This window comes from Lepidochelys kempii, chromosome 7 (genome assembly GCF_965140265.1).
Source record: "Lepidochelys kempii isolate rLepKem1 chromosome 7, rLepKem1.hap2, whole genome shotgun sequence".
Taxonomy (NCBI): domain Eukaryota; kingdom Metazoa; phylum Chordata; order Testudines; family Cheloniidae; genus Lepidochelys; species Lepidochelys kempii.
Window position 1 is genome coordinate 107,647,288 of NC_133262.1, and position 17,855 is coordinate 107,665,142.

The 17,855-nt window shown below is 39.5% G+C and overlaps 1 protein-coding gene across 5 annotated transcripts in view; it reads left to right on the top strand.

The window, feature by feature from the left end:
* FGFR2 (fibroblast growth factor receptor 2) overlaps positions 1–17,855 on the top strand; it is a 179,700-nt gene that overhangs the window by 115,909 nt on the left and 45,936 nt on the right. For all 5 annotated transcript variants that reach the window (XM_073354182.1, XM_073354184.1, XM_073354186.1 and 2 more), the window contains one exon: positions 9,639–9,762. In XM_073354182.1, the coding sequence (XP_073210283.1) occupies positions 9,639–9,762 (124 nt within the window). The remainder of the gene's footprint in view (positions 1–9,638; positions 9,763–17,855) is intronic.

Here is a 17,855-nt window from a genome sequence, read left to right on the forward strand (position 1 = left end):
TTTCTGATAGAGCCATGCTAGTAAATTTCAGGGTTTTGGTTCAGACTCCCCTTTAATATTTACATTGTATTATGTTTTTAATCTGTGTATCTGAAACCCCATCAATTTTGGAAGGGTTTAGAATCCCAGTCCAAAACCTAAGTTGCTGACTGGACGTCGTCTTTATAATGGGGCAAACCAAATCCCCAGATCTGAACACTGGGGAGGGGTAAAGTGCTTTGAAATCTGGATCTGAACTTTGTGGCTTTGGTACTAGTCTGAATTCACATCCTGTATGTGGAGGTAAAGAGACACAATATGTTTCAGCAATTTAGCTGATACCTGGAACTCTTTGAGGGGCTAAAAAAAATTTATGCTAATGAATCATCTCAGTTATATGTTACCGCTAGTCATGGAAGGGGTTGTTATTAGAACTTGGCAAAAACCTATTGCGGGAGCAAGTTTACTTTCTAAAAAAAAAATTAAAACAGAACATTTGCCTGTTTTCTCAGTCTGGCAAGCATAGTGAAAGTGTAATGAAAAATATAGGGCTTGTCTTTGTGAACAATTTAAATTGTGTAGTCACAACTGTTGTCTTTTCTCTCCTCTGTTTAGTTTCTCTGCCCAATACTTTCAGGGGAAGATAAGCAACTTAAATGATGCTTTCATTGTTTTAGATTCATAGATTCATAGATATTTAGGCCAGAAGGGACCATTATGATCATCTAGTCTGACCTCCTGCACAATGCAGGCCACAGAATTTCACCCACCACTCCTAAAAAAGACCTCACACCTATATCTGTGCTATTGAAGTCCTCAAATTGTAGTTTGAAGACCTCAAGGAGCAGAGAATCCTTCAGCAAGTGACCCGGGCCCCATGCTACAGAGGAAGGCGAAAAACCTCCAGGGCCTTCCAATCTGCCCTGGAGGAAAATTCCTTCCCGACCCCAAATATGGCGATCAGCTAAACCCTGAGCATATGGGCAAGATTCATCAGCCAGATACTACAGAAAATTCTTTCCCGGGTAACTTGGATCTTACCCCATCTAAAAACCCATCACAGGCCATTGGGCCTATTTACCATGAATATTTAATTACCAAAACCATGTTATCCCATCATACCATCTCCTCCATAAGCTTATCGAGTTTAATCTTAAAGCAAGATAGATCTTTTGCCCCCACTACTTCCCTCGGAAGGCTATTCCAAAACTTCACTCCTCTGATGGTTAGAAACCTTCGTCTAATTTCTAATCTAAATTTCCTAGTGGCCAGTTTATATCCATTTGTTCTTGTGTCCACATTGGTACTGAGTTTAAATAATTCCTCTCCCTCTCTGGTATTTATCCCTCTGATATATTTATAGAGAGCAATCATATCTCCCCTCAACCTTCTTTTAGTTAGGCTAAACAAGCCAAGCTCCCTGAGTCTCCTTTCATAAGACAAGTTTTCCATTCCTCGGATCATCCTAGTAGCCCTTCTCTGTACCTGTTCCAGTTTGAATTCATTCTTCTTAAACATGGGAGACCAGAACTGCACACAGTATTCCAGGTGAGGTCTCACCAGTGCCTTATATAACGGTACTAAAACCTCCTTATCCCTACTGGAAATACCTCTCCTGATGCATCCCAAGACGACATTAGCTTTTTTCACAGCCATATCACATTGGTAGCTCATAGTCATCCTATGATCAACCAATACTCCAAGGTCCTTTTCCTCCTCCGTTACTTCTAGTTGATGCGTCCCTAGCTTATAACTAAAATTCTTGTTATTAATCCCTAAATGCATGACCTTACACTTCTCACTATTAAATTTCATCCTATTCCTATTACTCCAGTTTACAAGGTCATCCAGATCCTCCTGTAGGGTATCCCTGTCCTTCTCTAAATTAGCAATACCTCCCAGCTTTGTATCATCTGCAGACTTTATTAGCACACTCCCACTTTTTGTGCCCAGGTCAGTAATAAAAAGATTAAATAAGATTGGTCCCAAAACTGATCCTTGAGGAACTCCACTGGTAACCTCCCTCCAACTTGACAGTTCACCTTTCAGTAGGACCCGTTGTAGTCTCCCCTTTAACCAATTCCCTATCCACCTTTCAATTTTCCTATTGATGCCCATCTTATCCAATTTAACTAATAATTCCCCATGTGGCACAGTATCAAACGCCTTACTAAAATCTAAGTAAATTAGATCCACTGCGTTTCCTTTATCTAAAAAATCTGTTACTCTCTCAAAGAAGGAGATCAGGTTGGTTTGGCACGATCTACCTTTTGTAAAACCATGTTGTATTTTGTCCCATTTACCATTGACTTCAATGTCCTTAACTACCTTCTCCTTCAAAATTTTTTCCAAGACCTTGCATACTACAGATGTCAAACTAACAGGCCTATAATTACTTGGATCACTTTTTTTCCCTTTCTTAAAAATAGGAACTATGTTAGCAATTCTCCAATCATATGGTACAACCCCTGAGTTTACAGATTCATTAAAAATTCTTGCTAATGGGCTTGCAATTTCTTGTGCCAATTCTTTTAATATTCTTGGATGAAGATTATCTGGGCCCCCCGATTTAGTCCCATTAAGCTGTTTGAGTTTCGCTTCTACCTCAGATATGGTGATGTCTACCTCCATATCCTCATTCCCATTTATCATGCTACCATTATCCCTAAGATCCTCTTTAGTCTTATTAAAGACTGAGGCAAAGTATTTGTTTAGATATTGGGCCATGCCTAGATTATCCTTGACCTCCACTCCATCCTCAGTTTTTAGCGGTCCCACTTCTTCTTTCTTTGTTTTCTTCCTATTTATATGACTATAGAACCTTTTACTATTGGTTTTAATTCCCTTTGCAAGGTCCAACTCTACTTGACTTTTAGCCTGTCTCACTTTATCCCTACATATTCTGACCTCAATAAGGTAGCTTTCCTTACTGATCCCTCCCTTCTTCCACTCCCTATATGCTTTCTGCTTTTTCTTAATTACCTCTCTAAGATGCTTGCTCATCCAGCTTGGTCTACAACTCCTGCCTATGAATTTTTTCCCCTTTCTTGGGATGCAGGCTTCCGATAGCTTCTGCAGCTTTAATTTAAAATAATCCCAGGCCTCCTCTACCTTTAAACCCATAAATTCTTCAGTCCAATCCACTTCCCTAACTAATTTCCTTAATTTTTGAAAGTCAGCCCTTTTGAAATCAAAAACCCTAGTTGCAGATTTATTTTTGTTAATCCTTCCATTCAGTTTGAACTGAATTAGCTCATGATCACTTGAGCCAAGATTATCCCCTACAACCATTTCCTCTATGAGGTCCTCATTACTCACCAAGACCAAATCTAAAATGGCATCCCCTCTAGTTGGTTCAGCAACTACTTGATGAAGGAATCCATCAGCTATCGCATCTAGGAAAATCTGAGCCCTATTATTATTACTAGCACTCGTCCTCCAGTCTATATCTGGGAAGTTAAAGTCTCCCATGATCACACAGTTTCCATTAGTATTTACTTTATTAAAAACATTAAAAAGGGCTCTATCCATATCCAAATTAGATCCCGGCGGTCTATAGCACACCCCAAGCACTATCCCAGGGGAGGCTCTAATAGTTTTCTTCCCCAATTTAATTGTTGCCCAGACAGACTCAGTCATATCCATTTCATCGCTTCTTATTTCTTTACATTCTATCTCATCATTGATATACAGTGCTACTCCACCACCTTTACCTTTATTTCGGTCTTTCCTAAACAGCACATACCCTTCAATACCTGTAGCCCAGTCATGACTACTATTCCACCAGGTCTCTGTTATACCTATAATATCTGGTTTCACTTCCTGCACCAGTAACTCTAGTTCCTCCATTTTGTTACCTAGGCTCCTTGCATTAGTGTACAAACATCTTAATTTTTGCTGTTTGGCCTCACTCACATTCTGTACCCTATTAGGCACGGTTATTTTACTACCAGTATAACCTATTAGACTTGTATCTACACTGCCCTTCCTCCTACCTACAGCTGTATCCACTCTTACTTCATTTTCTTTCCACTCTATGCTAAATTCTGGCGTGGAGATTACCTGGACATCTCCCAACCATCTCCCCCAAATTCCTAGTTTAAAGCTCTCTTAATCAGTTGTGCCAGCCTCCATCCTAGAAGTCTATTTCCTTCCCTACTCAGATGAAGTCCATCCCGAGAGAACTGTCCTCTATCCATGAATGCCTCCCAATGACCATACATCCCAAAGCCCTCCTTATAGCACCACTGCCTAAGCCATCTATTGATAGTCATAATCTTGTCACACCTTTGTTGCCCTTCTCTAGGAACAGGCAGAATCCCACTAAAGATCACCTGAGCCTCAATTTCCTTAAGCGTCCTCCCCAGCCTAGCATAGTCTCCCTTAATACTTTCCAGCGAGAATCTAGCCGTATCATTTGTTCCCACATGAAGGATAATTAGGGGATTCTTTCCCGCTCCCTTTAGAATCCTTTTCAACCTCAGGTCTACATCCCGTATCTTAGCACCTGGAAGACAGCACACCCTCCTATTTTCTGGATCAGCTCTGGTTACAGGCCTATCTATTCTTCTCAGTAAAGAGTCCCCAATCACATAGACCTGCCTTTTCCTAGTGACGGTGCTATTCTCCAGTCTATCCCCTGTTCCCTCTGGCTGCAAGTTCTTTCCATTCCCGTTCTCCCTTGTAATCCTTTTTAACCCATCCTGTATCCTCCTGGGGCTCATATTTGGTGTAATCTCCATTAACTCTTCCCCTTTTCCTATAGGACTAACCGCTCTTCTCTTCTTCCTTGCCCTGTCACCTTCAGTGACTACCTGCTGAGCCCCTTCTTCATTTTCCAACTCTGCAAACCTATTCTGAAGCTCTATTTCTCCTTCACTAGCCCGTCTTTTCCTCTGCCTCGTTCTTTTAGTCACATGCTTCCACTGACCACTTTCCTCACCCAGTCTCCCCTCAGAATTCCCTAGTCCTGCTTCCATCTGCAAGTCTGAGCTTTTCCCTTCAGATACCTCATGTCTTTGCTCCATAATCTGCTCAAACCCCTTCCTAAACTCTACCAGACTTTCCACCTGCATCTCCAAACCTCTGATCTTTTCCTCCATCAGCTCTATCAGACGGCATTTCATGCAGACAAAACTCTTACCAGGTGCCCCCTCCAGGATCATGTACATACCACAGCTTCCACATCCAGTCATCTTCATTGTGTCATCTGCTACATGGGTCACTCCCACTGCCACCTCTGAATCTGTCATAGCCTTCCCACCTAAATCCTGTTAATCTGGGAAACACAAACCACACCAAACCACCACCACCCACAGTAAAACCAAACCCCACACAAGCACCACAAGACAAACTCCCCTTTCAAACTCCCACTCAAACTTTTAGGGCTCAGTGCTCATTTTTCTACCCCTCTGTTTCACTTTGATGCACAGCAGTCTGCTTTCATTTTCACCTGGTTACAGCAAACATCCTCTTAATGTTAGGACTGGTCAAACATTTTCTCTCTGATTTGTTTTTCAGTGGAAAATTGGATTTTTGATTAACCAGTTTTTTTTCTGAAAAATAACTGCTTTCTGCAGAAGATTTTGACTTTTGTTCAATAAACTAAACACCCCCAAACTGAAATGCTTTTGATTCAGAAAGGGTGCTGCAGTGCCTCATGGAAGTTGTAGTTCAGCTGGCTCATGCTTCCTATTCTCCTTTATGGGCTGGATTCGTCAGCCAGACTACATCTCTTACGATGCACCATGACCAGGACCTCCCATGAGGCACCTTATGGCTGAATTGAAGTTTTTTATTTTAATTTTTTTGCTGAAAAGTCAATGTTTTCTCTCTCTCTCTCTCTCTGTGGGGGAATCCGATTTTCTGACCAGCTCTACTTAATATTACTTTTGGTTCTATCAGCATTGAAGCAGTTTAGATTTCCTATTAGAGTAAAGGTGAATTTGTATGGTTTTGATATGGTGCCTTGTGAGATTCTATTTTAAAAAATTGAAGCGGTTGTAATAGGGTTACTAGGACATGAATCAAAAACTTGCTGACAGACTAAGCAAAAATAGCACTTCACTGAATAGACTGCTACTGGGGGACATGCAAGGGTCAGTGTTGGATCCTAGTTTCATTAACGGTATTGCAGAGACAATAGAAAAAAAATGGCAGCTGTTGTTAAGGTAAGAGGAGCTGTAAACACCTGAGCATAGAAAGAAAATAAATGCAACCTGGAAAAATGCAAGGTGGTATATTTGGAGGGAAAATACTGCAAAGCATGGCTATAAAATGAATAGATGATGCTTGGAAAGCAAAAATACCAAGATAAAACTAAACTGAGTGGTGGATTGTAAATTATGGAGATCAGCTCGCAATAAGGTCTGGTGGCAAAACATTACAGGCCAGGCTGTGATAATCCTTCTGTATACAGCTGCAATTCCAGAGTGTTTGGAATATTGCATGTCCTTTGGGGTGCCCCGGGTCAAGAAAAGGCCTTGACAAACTGGACAGAGTGAAGGACAGTAAAGCTGGTTAGTCTTGGTGAGGTGTGCATATGCTGAAATAACTTGAAGGGACTCAACCTTAAAGAGAGCTTTAGGTTGGTATCACTAGAAATAGTAGGGCGATAATGGACAAGGAAATATTGAGGGTGGACAGTTAATAAAAAAAAAAGAAAAAGAAAACGGGTTTCCCTAGCTAAAGATTAATGAAGGGTGTATGGAATGTTCTTCCAAAGAGAGTTACTGAATCGTTGTCACTGGAGTTATTCATATTCAGTGGTACAATTCACGCCTGTGAAGGCCAGCACAAGGCCTATGTCCTACATAAGACCCACATTGGCCTGATTTTGACATTTTAAGTGGAAGTTACGTGCTGTTTAGATCTTGACCTGGCCTCCTCCACAGGGGCCAGTTTCATTACCTGGTCCCCTTAGCTCACAGGTTAAATCAGGTTACCTAAGAGTGTGTCAAAATTTTTCACCTTCTTCTGTAACAGTGTACAACACTCAGTGACAAGGTACCACTTCAGAATCATGGCTACATTCTAGGGATGATTATAGTTAACCATTCAGGTCAGTAATCTTCACCAGGAGAAACTTCCGTCAGTGCAGGAAAATAGCTTTCACCATTCCATTTACAACATGGAGGCAGTGAGCCAACAAGATAAATCAAGTTAGCAGCCAAAAATCTGATTCCGTGACAAGATGTCCTAAATGCTTTGGGCATCTACAGCAACTGATTAGTTTAATTTAAAGAAGCTTAAATTGTGTGTCTAATCGGGAGATACAATAGCTCTTCCCCTCTGGGATATGAGAGGATATTTCCACTGTTGCTTTTTTATACTGACATCGGTTACATTCACATTTTAGCTATAAGCCTTATTTTCCTATCAAAAGTTACATAATTGATTGTATTTTCTTCCCAGATTAATTATTTGAGTAGCTGTTTGTTTTGGGGACCCACACTCTGTTTGTCCTGTTTTGATATAATCTAGGCTAAAAATTCTTGGTCTATAATCCTAAATCTTCTAACTTGGAAAGGCAAAAAGCATAGAAAACTTCTTATGTTTCTTCTTCCCAAAAGAGGCCATGAAGCAGTAAAGCATCCAAAATACATGGCAATTGCCACCATTATTTATTGGCAATATGACAATAATAATCTTCCGACCCCAAACACGTAATGTGCAAACTGCTTAGCAGCATAAAAACAGAATACAATAGTTATTTATTATAAACTCTTGATACTATGAAAAATTTGTAAATACTTAGGATAATTTTATAAATATAGAAAAAATTAACAATTTTGCATAGAGCCAGCACAGAGCCTCTAAACCACTTATAGCATAGTAACTGGTGTGTAGGTGTAGCTGCATGTCTGCAAAGGTTTGAAATTCACCTGTAGGGACAAATACTGAGCAGGCTTCATTTTCCATGGTAGTACGCGCCAAGAACTTTTCCACTGCACTGGCAGAATAAGCCAGCAGAGAACCAGTGCGTGGGCACTCCATGTTCCCTGAACCCTGCGGAGCAGAGCTCCAAGGTAGTTCCATGCATAGCACAGGTTGTAGGGGGAAATCTGGGCAGGCCCAGCATGTGGTCACTATGTCTATATGTTTTACGAATCCAGAGACCTCAACCCCTACCTGTTTGGGAGCAGCAACAGCTGCCTGGATGCATGCCGGTCATCATAAGCGAGGGCTGAAGATGCTGGTCCTGTATTCTGTAGCGTTTCTGAGTGGTTTGGTTAGTGTCCAGGCCATTCACATAGGCTTGGACTTTCTTCCAGGATTTGGCCTTTTTAAAGCACATAACCAAAGTGACTATTTCCTGGTAGGTAATAACTAGCTGTGAAGGCACAAGGGCAAGGCCAAGAGTCCTTGACTGAGCTGATAGTTCACTTATATAAAATGCCTGAACTTTGGAGGCCATTGGTGCTGTCACCAACATCAAAGAGCAGAAAGATATAAAGAAAACAAAATACCTTTTCATGTGCTTTAAAGTGCAAAGCTAAACTTTGTGGCTAAACCATGGGTACATTATTGACAACACTAGTCTCTTCCTGACCGATAAAGACCAGTATAATAACCAAAAGGAAAATAGGATTTCATAGATTTTCCCAGATTTTCACTTGAGTCCTTACTAAGCTTCTTTTTTGATGTACAGTATCTGACAGTATCGATGTAACCCCTAAAAGTTATTATAGAACACAAAATTGTGGAAGGGAGAATTCACTGTTTTCCATTTTGCATGATTAAAATCACTCAAATTTGTGTTTACAGCATTTGACTTTTGTAAGCATGGCAGTTCGTTGATGAGGCAGGTGTAGGGGGTCCTGGGTAGTGAAGGGCAGACCTTGGACCTAATTTTCATGATATATTTATAGTTCATAGAATTGAACAGAAATTTAATCACTCGACCTAAAAGACAGAAGGTTTTTCAGTTTATCTAACTATGTGTTAATTTCACAATACCGCTTTGAGGGTTTTGTTTAATTCCAGCGTAATTTCCTTTTTCATTGCAACATTCAGATGGCCTTATATTTTATATCAGACAGGAATTTTTAGAACCGTTTTCTTGAAAAGATCCTCTGTTGGTACAAATTAGATTCCTAGAATAATAGAAGATCTACTTGGGTATTAATGTTGCACTTTGGTTTTTTTGCTCTATAACAACTCTGTATCTGGATTGTTAGTTGGCTATAGGGCCTTTGATATCATGGGAAAAATCCAGCCCTGGTTGCTAGAGTGATACAGCTAATACCATCAGATAACTGTTGGAGGCAGATGTGAAATGTCTTGGCAATCTAAATTCAGTTTCTAGTGGACTGGTGTCTACATCGTAAAACCATAATCCGAACTGGGACTAATTGTGGCACCCTTGTTGTCAGTTGAAACAGAATGGCTGAGGACTGAAGTGCATTGAAGACTATTTTTCCAACTTAAGGGTGAAGTACCTTGGTAAAGGAGGGTGTGGCAGCATTCACTGCTACTGCCTATGCTGTAGCTGCTCTGTGCATAAATAAAGGATTTTGGTCTCCAGACCTGTCAATCCAGCGCTGCCGTGGCTTTTAAAACATTAGTGTAACGGAAAAAAAATCTTCCTTTTATGTGGGAAAGACAAGTACAAAATTGTGCTATCAACTTTTAAAACACTCTTATTGAAATCCTATCAGGTACGAAACCAGCACTGGAGTCTCATTATGGAGAGTGTAGTCCCATCTGACAAAGGAAATTATACTTGTATAGTGGAAAATGAATATGGATCCATCAATCACACATACCACCTAGATGTTGTGGGTGAGTAAAATTCTATCAACTACAAGAAATGTTTTAAATGAATGGCTTAATTTTATTTCTTTGTTTAAAACTAAATTTAATGGATATTTTAAAATTAATTTTTAGGATGATTTCAGGGTTGGATAAAAGAATAACTTCTGTTCTTTGAGGCTATTTCTACTGCCTTGCAACTACAGCAAAACCTCATTGATTCACACACCTTATACATATATTCTCTCTCTCTCACACACACCAGTTTCCTTGTGTCTCAGCAAAGATGTGGTACCTAAGTGTATGAGGTCTCATATTATGAATTCATTATTGTTATACAATATGATACAGTACACTTACAAGTGCATTGTGAAGTGTAAATAATTCAAATCTTACTGCAGTTGTCCAAATTGTCACATGGTTCTCTGAACTACTGTAATTATAGCTGGAAAAAAAATCATCCTATAAAGGGTCAAATCCTAATCTCAGTTACACCTGTGTAACTCTGGAGTGTTGGCCTTGAAGTCAGTACAGTTAATCTGGATTTGCACTGGTGTAACAGAGATCAGAATTTGGTCTGGGAAGTGCTGATATCATTTATTGAAACATAAAGGATAAATGTTGTGAAATCATTTGGCTGATGGAGAATCTTTTTTTAAAAAAATTCTTATCAGTAGCAAGGCCTTGATTTAGGAGAGCACTTAAGCACATGCTTAACTTTAATCATGCGCTTACGGCTTACTGACTTCAATAGGATTGAAGCACATGCTTTAAGTGCTTTGTTTAATTAGGGCCTAGAATCTCAGGACCCAATTCCACCGCACATACCCATTCTGAGTAGTACATACTGAAGAGAGTAGTGGTACTCAACATGACTATGGTGATAGAACTGGGTCCTTAGTTTCTAACATATGTGAATATAGCTCATGCTCACACCAGATGGTTAAAATGATGTGGGCGTCTGAAGCTTAGTGAATAAAACCACTGATCATTCAGCACTGAAAAGTAACTTGGCAATTGCAGATCAGTTCCAACTAGAGACAGAAGGGGCATTCCATCTCCTATTAAATCAATCGGAGTCTTATCATTGACTTTGGATAGGGATCAGACCAACAGTGACCCATTTTTGTCATTTCTATTTTAATTCATTGTATTTATACAAATAATAGTGCACCCATCACATTGTCTCTGGATACCTGGAAGTGAATTAATAAAAAGCAATGCTGCATTCAGATCACAACTGTCCAAATCTGCAAAAAATTCAACCCTGCATTCAGTTGTAAATACAAATGCTTCCCAAGAAAACTTTGAGGGTGAGATTTTCTAAAGCACCCCAGGGGTTTAGGAGCACATCCTGTTGACTTAGGGACTTTTGAAATTCCCACCCTGACAGAATAGAGGAACTTCACACCTCTTCAGCAAACTTGGTCCTATCTGACCAGTAGAGACAGAGAATGCCCTCGAATGAAGATGTCCTCCACGCCGACATTTACATTTTAAAAATTAGTTCATTGGAGCTGTTTAGCAGATCGTTGCTGTAGCTTTGGTTCATGAAGAGGAGATGCAGTTTGTTATGAAGCTAAGACCCAGACAACTGCAGGGCCTTTTACAGCACTAACAACGCTCCGTAGCCTGCATAGAGAGCATATTCATACAGTTGAGGTGAACTAACTAAGACACAAAGCCATTTTTGTTTGAACACTTGTTTAAACAAAGTTTATTGAGGGTGCAGCACCAACAGCTGCCAGGAATTGTAGTAAATTGTATTACACACGGCTCCATCCTTTGCAGACCAGCTGGTGGAAGGGTGCAGTCAAACCACATTAGCTCACCAGGGAATGCTAGCAAAGTAAGAACAGAGTGGTACAGAGTTCTGCAGTGATTTTCTTTTCCCTTCAAGTCCTGGCTTTGTTCCACTTTGCTTGAGGTTACAAAGTATTTGTAGCAGGTTAAGGGGGAAAAAAAGACCCTTTTAAAATGCCTGGAATTTTCTTAGCTGAAGTGAAACTGATTAAAAGGCGCCAAAACTGGCCAATTTCACATTGACTGTGAACCCTTTCACCCAGTTCTCTAGCAAATGTGTTCACCATGGATAATGCTGTCACTTGAGTAAATATTTGCCAGAAACCCCTTACCTCCTCTCCCCTTTTAAGCCTTTTCTGAATGTCATGCATTCAGGAATATTATGCAGAAGTTTATTTTTCCTGGCAGTAAATCACAGTGGCCTGCATGAATGAATGGAATGGTAACAAGGATTATGTCATTTATATAAATGTCTATTCCTTTCCTATAGAGAAGCAGAAAAGTAAATAATGAAGCCAAGATTTCAAAAAGTGATTCGTGATTTTTTGGTGCCTCTGTGTTTAGGTATTCACTTGAGACCCCCTCATTTCAGATGGTGGGTGCTCAGCACTTTCTGAACACCAGCCCCCTTTCACGTGACTCAAATTGGGCACCCAAAATCATTCACTACTTTTGAAAGTGGCAGTTCATGGTTTTTGGAAGCTAGCCATTTTAGCATTTACAGTGAACATAACCATGTTTGTCCCCAATAACCCAGTGTGAGTGTGTAAAATGTTTTTTGGGGAATGTATGTAACTGCCACATTTCTAGTTTGACTTGAAGTCCTATATGTGCATGTACAGACAGACGTTTGATTCAGTGTCTGCTGAAGTCACTATGAGTCTTTGTATTGATTTCAGTGGGCACTGGATTAGGACCCTTGGTTGAATGCATGTGGATGGGATTGTTGGAAGGGGGTCAGGCAAATTTCTGTGGCTGCTAAGATACTGAAAGCCACTGCTGAGTGTGGTGGTTAGGAAGGAGGCAGAGCGGAGGACTGAATTAAACCAGGCATGGATGGAGACCTCTATCAGCCCTTCCCTATTGTATTGGTGTATTTCTACAGAAGTTTGGTTTGTTCTATTCTGCTCTATACATTTTCAGCTCCCATCGGGTTAAAGAGGATTGTGGATGTGTTTTGCTAGTCAGTCATATTCCTTGGTATGTTTAGCCATTGGTGATCACCTCTCACAAACTTCAGGCTATAATTTTAGGCCAAGTTGTATACTGAGAATGTTTGAAAACTGTCAGCTGAAATTCTTTGAAATAGATTTTCCTAAATGGTTTAACTGGTTCCAGAGTTGATTTTTAGTGTAAGTCATAAGGAATAGTATTAAACATGGCAATCTATTATAATAAAATGAGCAGCTGACTGTACGGTGTAATGTAGAGAAACTTCTGATTATGTCACAGTTTTGGGAGGTATCCCAGCAAAATTCATGCCAAATAATGACACAATCCTAATTGGGAATATCCATTATTACTCGACTCAAATAACTTTCCAAACCCTGAACCCTTTTGACACGTAGAAGCCCAGAGCCAGCAGAGCACGAGAGGTTTTCAGTCAAAATGTACGTGTGAAGTATAGTCATTTTTACTTGTAATTACTTGGAAGAACTTTATAAAATAAGGACTCCATTGGCTCAGACATTCTCATTCAAATTTACAAACCTGGCACACAGTCAGATTGAATTTCTTACAGCAAGTGGGAATAGAAATAAAAGTAGCAAATTATTAGCCATCCATATGTATATCACAAAAGACTCGGCCATATTTACAATGATAACTTCTAACTGTAGAGTAGAGCTGGTCAGGAATCTTTGATGGACAGTGTGATTCTTGAAATGTTTTGTGATGTCCCCCCACCTCCAAAATTTTTTTGACTGGCTCTAATGAGTATGAAATTCACATCACTGCAGAGGGTCGAGCAAACGGAATAGACACCACATTAGCTTTCACAATGGGACTTAAGTGGTACCTGGACTTTGGGTTGGTCTCTTGCCAATGGGTGAATTTCACCCTGAGACAATTAGTTTGCAGTAGCAGCAGATGATGAGGATTTATTATAGGTCTGACACATTTTTTAAAAGTCCTAGTAAAGCTCAATTGTATTACACACACACACACATATTCACCCTGTGTTTTCTGGAAACCAATACTTTTTCTCTCATCTCTGTGTCTCCCACTCTTTTCTCTTCACCAGAGCACCAGGAAAACATCCGTGAAAGAGTTAGTTGTATTGTTAAAGGGCTATCATGTTTTATGATCTTCAAACATTAAATAAAACCTGACACAGTACTTAATCTTACCACAGAGGTGGGAGAAGGCATTAACATCATGTAATAAGTGACTGTGCTTATTTTTGTTGATGGCAACAAAAAGATGAGTCCTGAGGTTTGATAGTGGACACAGAGCTGTGTCTCTGGGGCTCCCTGGCCTGTGGGAAGGATTCCATGCTCCCAGAGATCTTGCAGAACTCCCTGTATAAATCACTTTGTGAATGCATCCGATGAAGTGAGCTGTAGCTCACGAAAGCTTATGCTCAAATAAATTTGTTAGTCTCTAAGGTGCCACAAGTACTCCTTTTCTTTTTGCGAATACAGACTAACACGGCTGCTACTCTGAAACCTGTCCAGAGGAGAATAATTATAATCTTATTTATTACGGTAGTGCCTAGAGCTCCAAACAAGATCAAAGACTCTTTGTTCTAGGCATTGAATGTACAAAGAGCAAGATTGACACTCGAAATACATAAAGGATGGAAGAAAGGAAGTATTATCAATCCCTGTTTTATAGATTAAGAACTGAGGCATAGACAGAGAAATTAATTTAGCCTAGGTCTCAAAGGAAGCCTCTGGAGATTCAGGAATTGAATCCAGTTCCAAGTCTCCTAGTCCAGTGACTTCAATTATAAGACCATCCTTCCTCTTGTAAATTTTGACGTTCTTGTCAACTGCTGGAAATGGCCCACCTTGATTATCACTACAAAAGGTTTTTTCCCACCCGCCGCTCTCCTGCTGGTAATAGCTCACCTTAAGTGATCACTCTCCTTACAGTGTGTATGGTAACACCCATTGTTTCATGTTCTCTATGTATATAAATCTCCCCACTGTATTTTCCACTGAATGCATCTGATGAAGTGAGCTGTAGCTCACGAAAGCTTATGCTCAAATAAATTTGATAGTCTCTAAGGTGCCACAAGTCCTCCTTTTCTTTTTGCGAATACAGACTAATATGGCTGCTACTCTGAAAGCTTATCAGCTGTTACTAGAGTTCAGGTGAAGTACCTTTTTATTCTGCTGTACTTAATTGCAGGTAGAAACTTTTATTTATAGGAAGCTCACAAAACAGATGCCGTCCATGTATAAAGTCATTCAGTCTTAAGGGGAAATGATTGGAAATTACAATTATGTATGTATGTAGCAAATTCAGACTATAGAAAGCAACATGGGAACACAGAAGTGCTGGAGTTTTTATATAATTAGATTGCCATTATCACCAGAGTACAGCTTGGGTAGCAGTTGCTCTCTATAAGCATGGAAATCATTTTACAACTAATTGAATTTATATTGTAACAGAAAAAAAGAGATATTCACTGAACATTCAGGCTGTAGGTTGCAATTTGTCCTATTTAATGTAATCATCTGGGGAAACAAAAAATTGGTTAGGTTTCAGTTTAAGTGCTTCACATTACCTCATCTACAGGGTGTTATAAGCAGCTAACAATTGCTCAACATCCTCAAAGAATGTATAGAAAGACTATGCCATTAATTGTAAAATTAATAGAATTTGTCAGAAACACTTGTCTTTTTTTAAAGGTACTATTGCAACCTGTTTAGCTGGTTATTAATCAGTTCCTAAATTGTCCAGTCATACTTATGGGTTTTTTTTAATGGAATATAACTATAAATGCAGCTGAGTACCTTTAGCTCTACTATATTACCGTAATTACTATTTTCAGATGAAAATGGTGGCAGAATAACTTCTCCATGAGGAGCCATTTAAAGGCTTCTGTTAAATACTGTTCTGTTGAAAATCCTTTGTCCTGATCCTGCAAAGACTTATGCATGTGAGTAGTCCCATTGACTGATGTGTGTAAAGTTACATACTGAAGTCTTTGCAGGATTAGACCTCTTATTTTTTGAAGCAAATTTTCTTAACTATGTTACATTATTAGACCATCAAAGATTCGAAACAGCCAATCTACTTTTTGCTGTTGATGATTGATTGTTTTCTTTTTTGTATTTCTCTTTGGGAATGAGAATGAACTTCTTTTGTTTCTCGTCAGATTCACTTACAGGTTCTAGTGTGCTGTAATGTTGCAAAAAATACTGCAAGCGTTTTTTTGTTTGTTCGTTTTTAAAGAGGCATGCCTACATTTTGTTGTTTCTAAATTCAAGGAAACCTATCCATTGATCTTAGATTTTGTAAACACTTACTTTTCAAAATCTAAGGTTTGGCCTGTGTCCCTTCAATTTTTTATTTTTTTTAAAAATAGAGTATTCAATTTATATGTAGGAGCAATAATGACTTACATTGTCTAAATTTATAGTTTGCCCTGTGTATCATCCATGTCTGGTTGGAGTTAAATGTAGGTATTACAACCAAGCCCAAACTTGCATTTCTGGCAGAGGTGAATGGAAGTTGTTGACTAGACCTTTACATGAACATGCTTTAGCATGACATATTCACCTGAGTGCATGCAGCCTGGGACATGATGGGACAGAGACTGAAAGAATGAAGGAATACATACTACCCTCAGGTATTTGGTTAAATTGAGCAGGAAGAAGGTTTTATTCAAAGTACTAATAAGCCTGACTGTGGACTTTACACCCAGCATTGGGCTTTTGGCAACACATCTACAACTCTGAGAGGAAATTACACAGATTGTTTAGGTTTCAGAGTGGTAGCCGTGTTAGTCTGTATCAGCAAAAAGAACGAGGAGTACTTGTGGCACCTTAGAGACTAACAAATTTATTTGAGCATAAGCTTTTGTGGGCTAAAACCCACTTCATTGGATGCATGCAGTGGAAAATACAGTAGGAAGATATATGTGTACACACACACATACACACCCCATGAAAAAATGGGTGTTGCCATACACACTATAACAAGAGTGATCAATTAAGGTGATCACTCTCATTATAGCATGAATGGCAACACCCATTTTTTCATGTTCTCTGTGTGTGTGTGTATATATATATATATATATCTTCCTACTGTATTTTCCACTTCATGCATCCGATGAAGTGGGTTTTAGCCCACGAAAGCTTATGCTCAAATAAATTTGATAGTCTCTAAGGTGCCACAAGTCCTCCTTTTCTTTTTACAGATTGTTTAGTGCTTGAGGCTGTGTGCTTCACTGTTGAGAATAAAGATTGGTGTGTGATGGTTCAGCAAAGGGAAAGTGAATTGATCTCCCTCCTTCCCCCCTCAGCTCCTGTTAATAAAGTCAAAATATTCCAAACCTGTAGTTTTATAGCATTGAAGCTTCTGATTTCATTTGAGTAGTCTGGCTAAAATATATTTTATGAACATATACTAGCATCAATACTTTATCCATTGGGTGAATGCTGAAATTTGAAATGCTTGCTGACTAATCTTTTGTGAGAGGACTAGCCTCCCTGTCCCACTTTCTGTTTTCTTACAATCTCAAGACAGGTATTTCTTTTTGGTTTGAGGGACATTACTGCAGCTCTTGTGCAGATTATTCTCTTTAATCTTGTCTTTTAATTCATCCAGCTTCACACTCACTGAACTTCAAGGAGAAGTTTGCAAGAGTTGTCTGAAAATACCAATGAGCATGTTGTATTACTAGATGTGCATTTGGCACTTGCTGAATGGCACTTGTGTAATCTGTGTCTTTGTGACCCTCCACTCCACAGACTTATCCGCAAAAGAGCTTTATGAGTTTGCTACTGTGTCCAGCAATGAGTCTGCTATTGGTGCTTCAACTCAAATCATGGGGCACTCACCCTTTTAGCTCTGAAGGTCCCAGGGTTCAACCTCTGCTTTTGACCCATGTGCATTTGTTTACATGAGTACATTGTTATATTGCAGTTTACCCGTGCCTTAATAATTAAAGCTATCAGGAAAAGAGTTGGTGTTTCATCTTTCTAAGGCACATAAATTAAGTACCATGCAGCTTAATGGGTGAGGTCTATTGGATGAGAATTTGGAATTCTGTGGGCACTGCAGAGACACTAAAGATATAAAAAAAGAGGTTTTCCCTGACAGCCTTCATGCAAATGTCCCCTCTACTCCCTCTTGTGCAGAGTCCT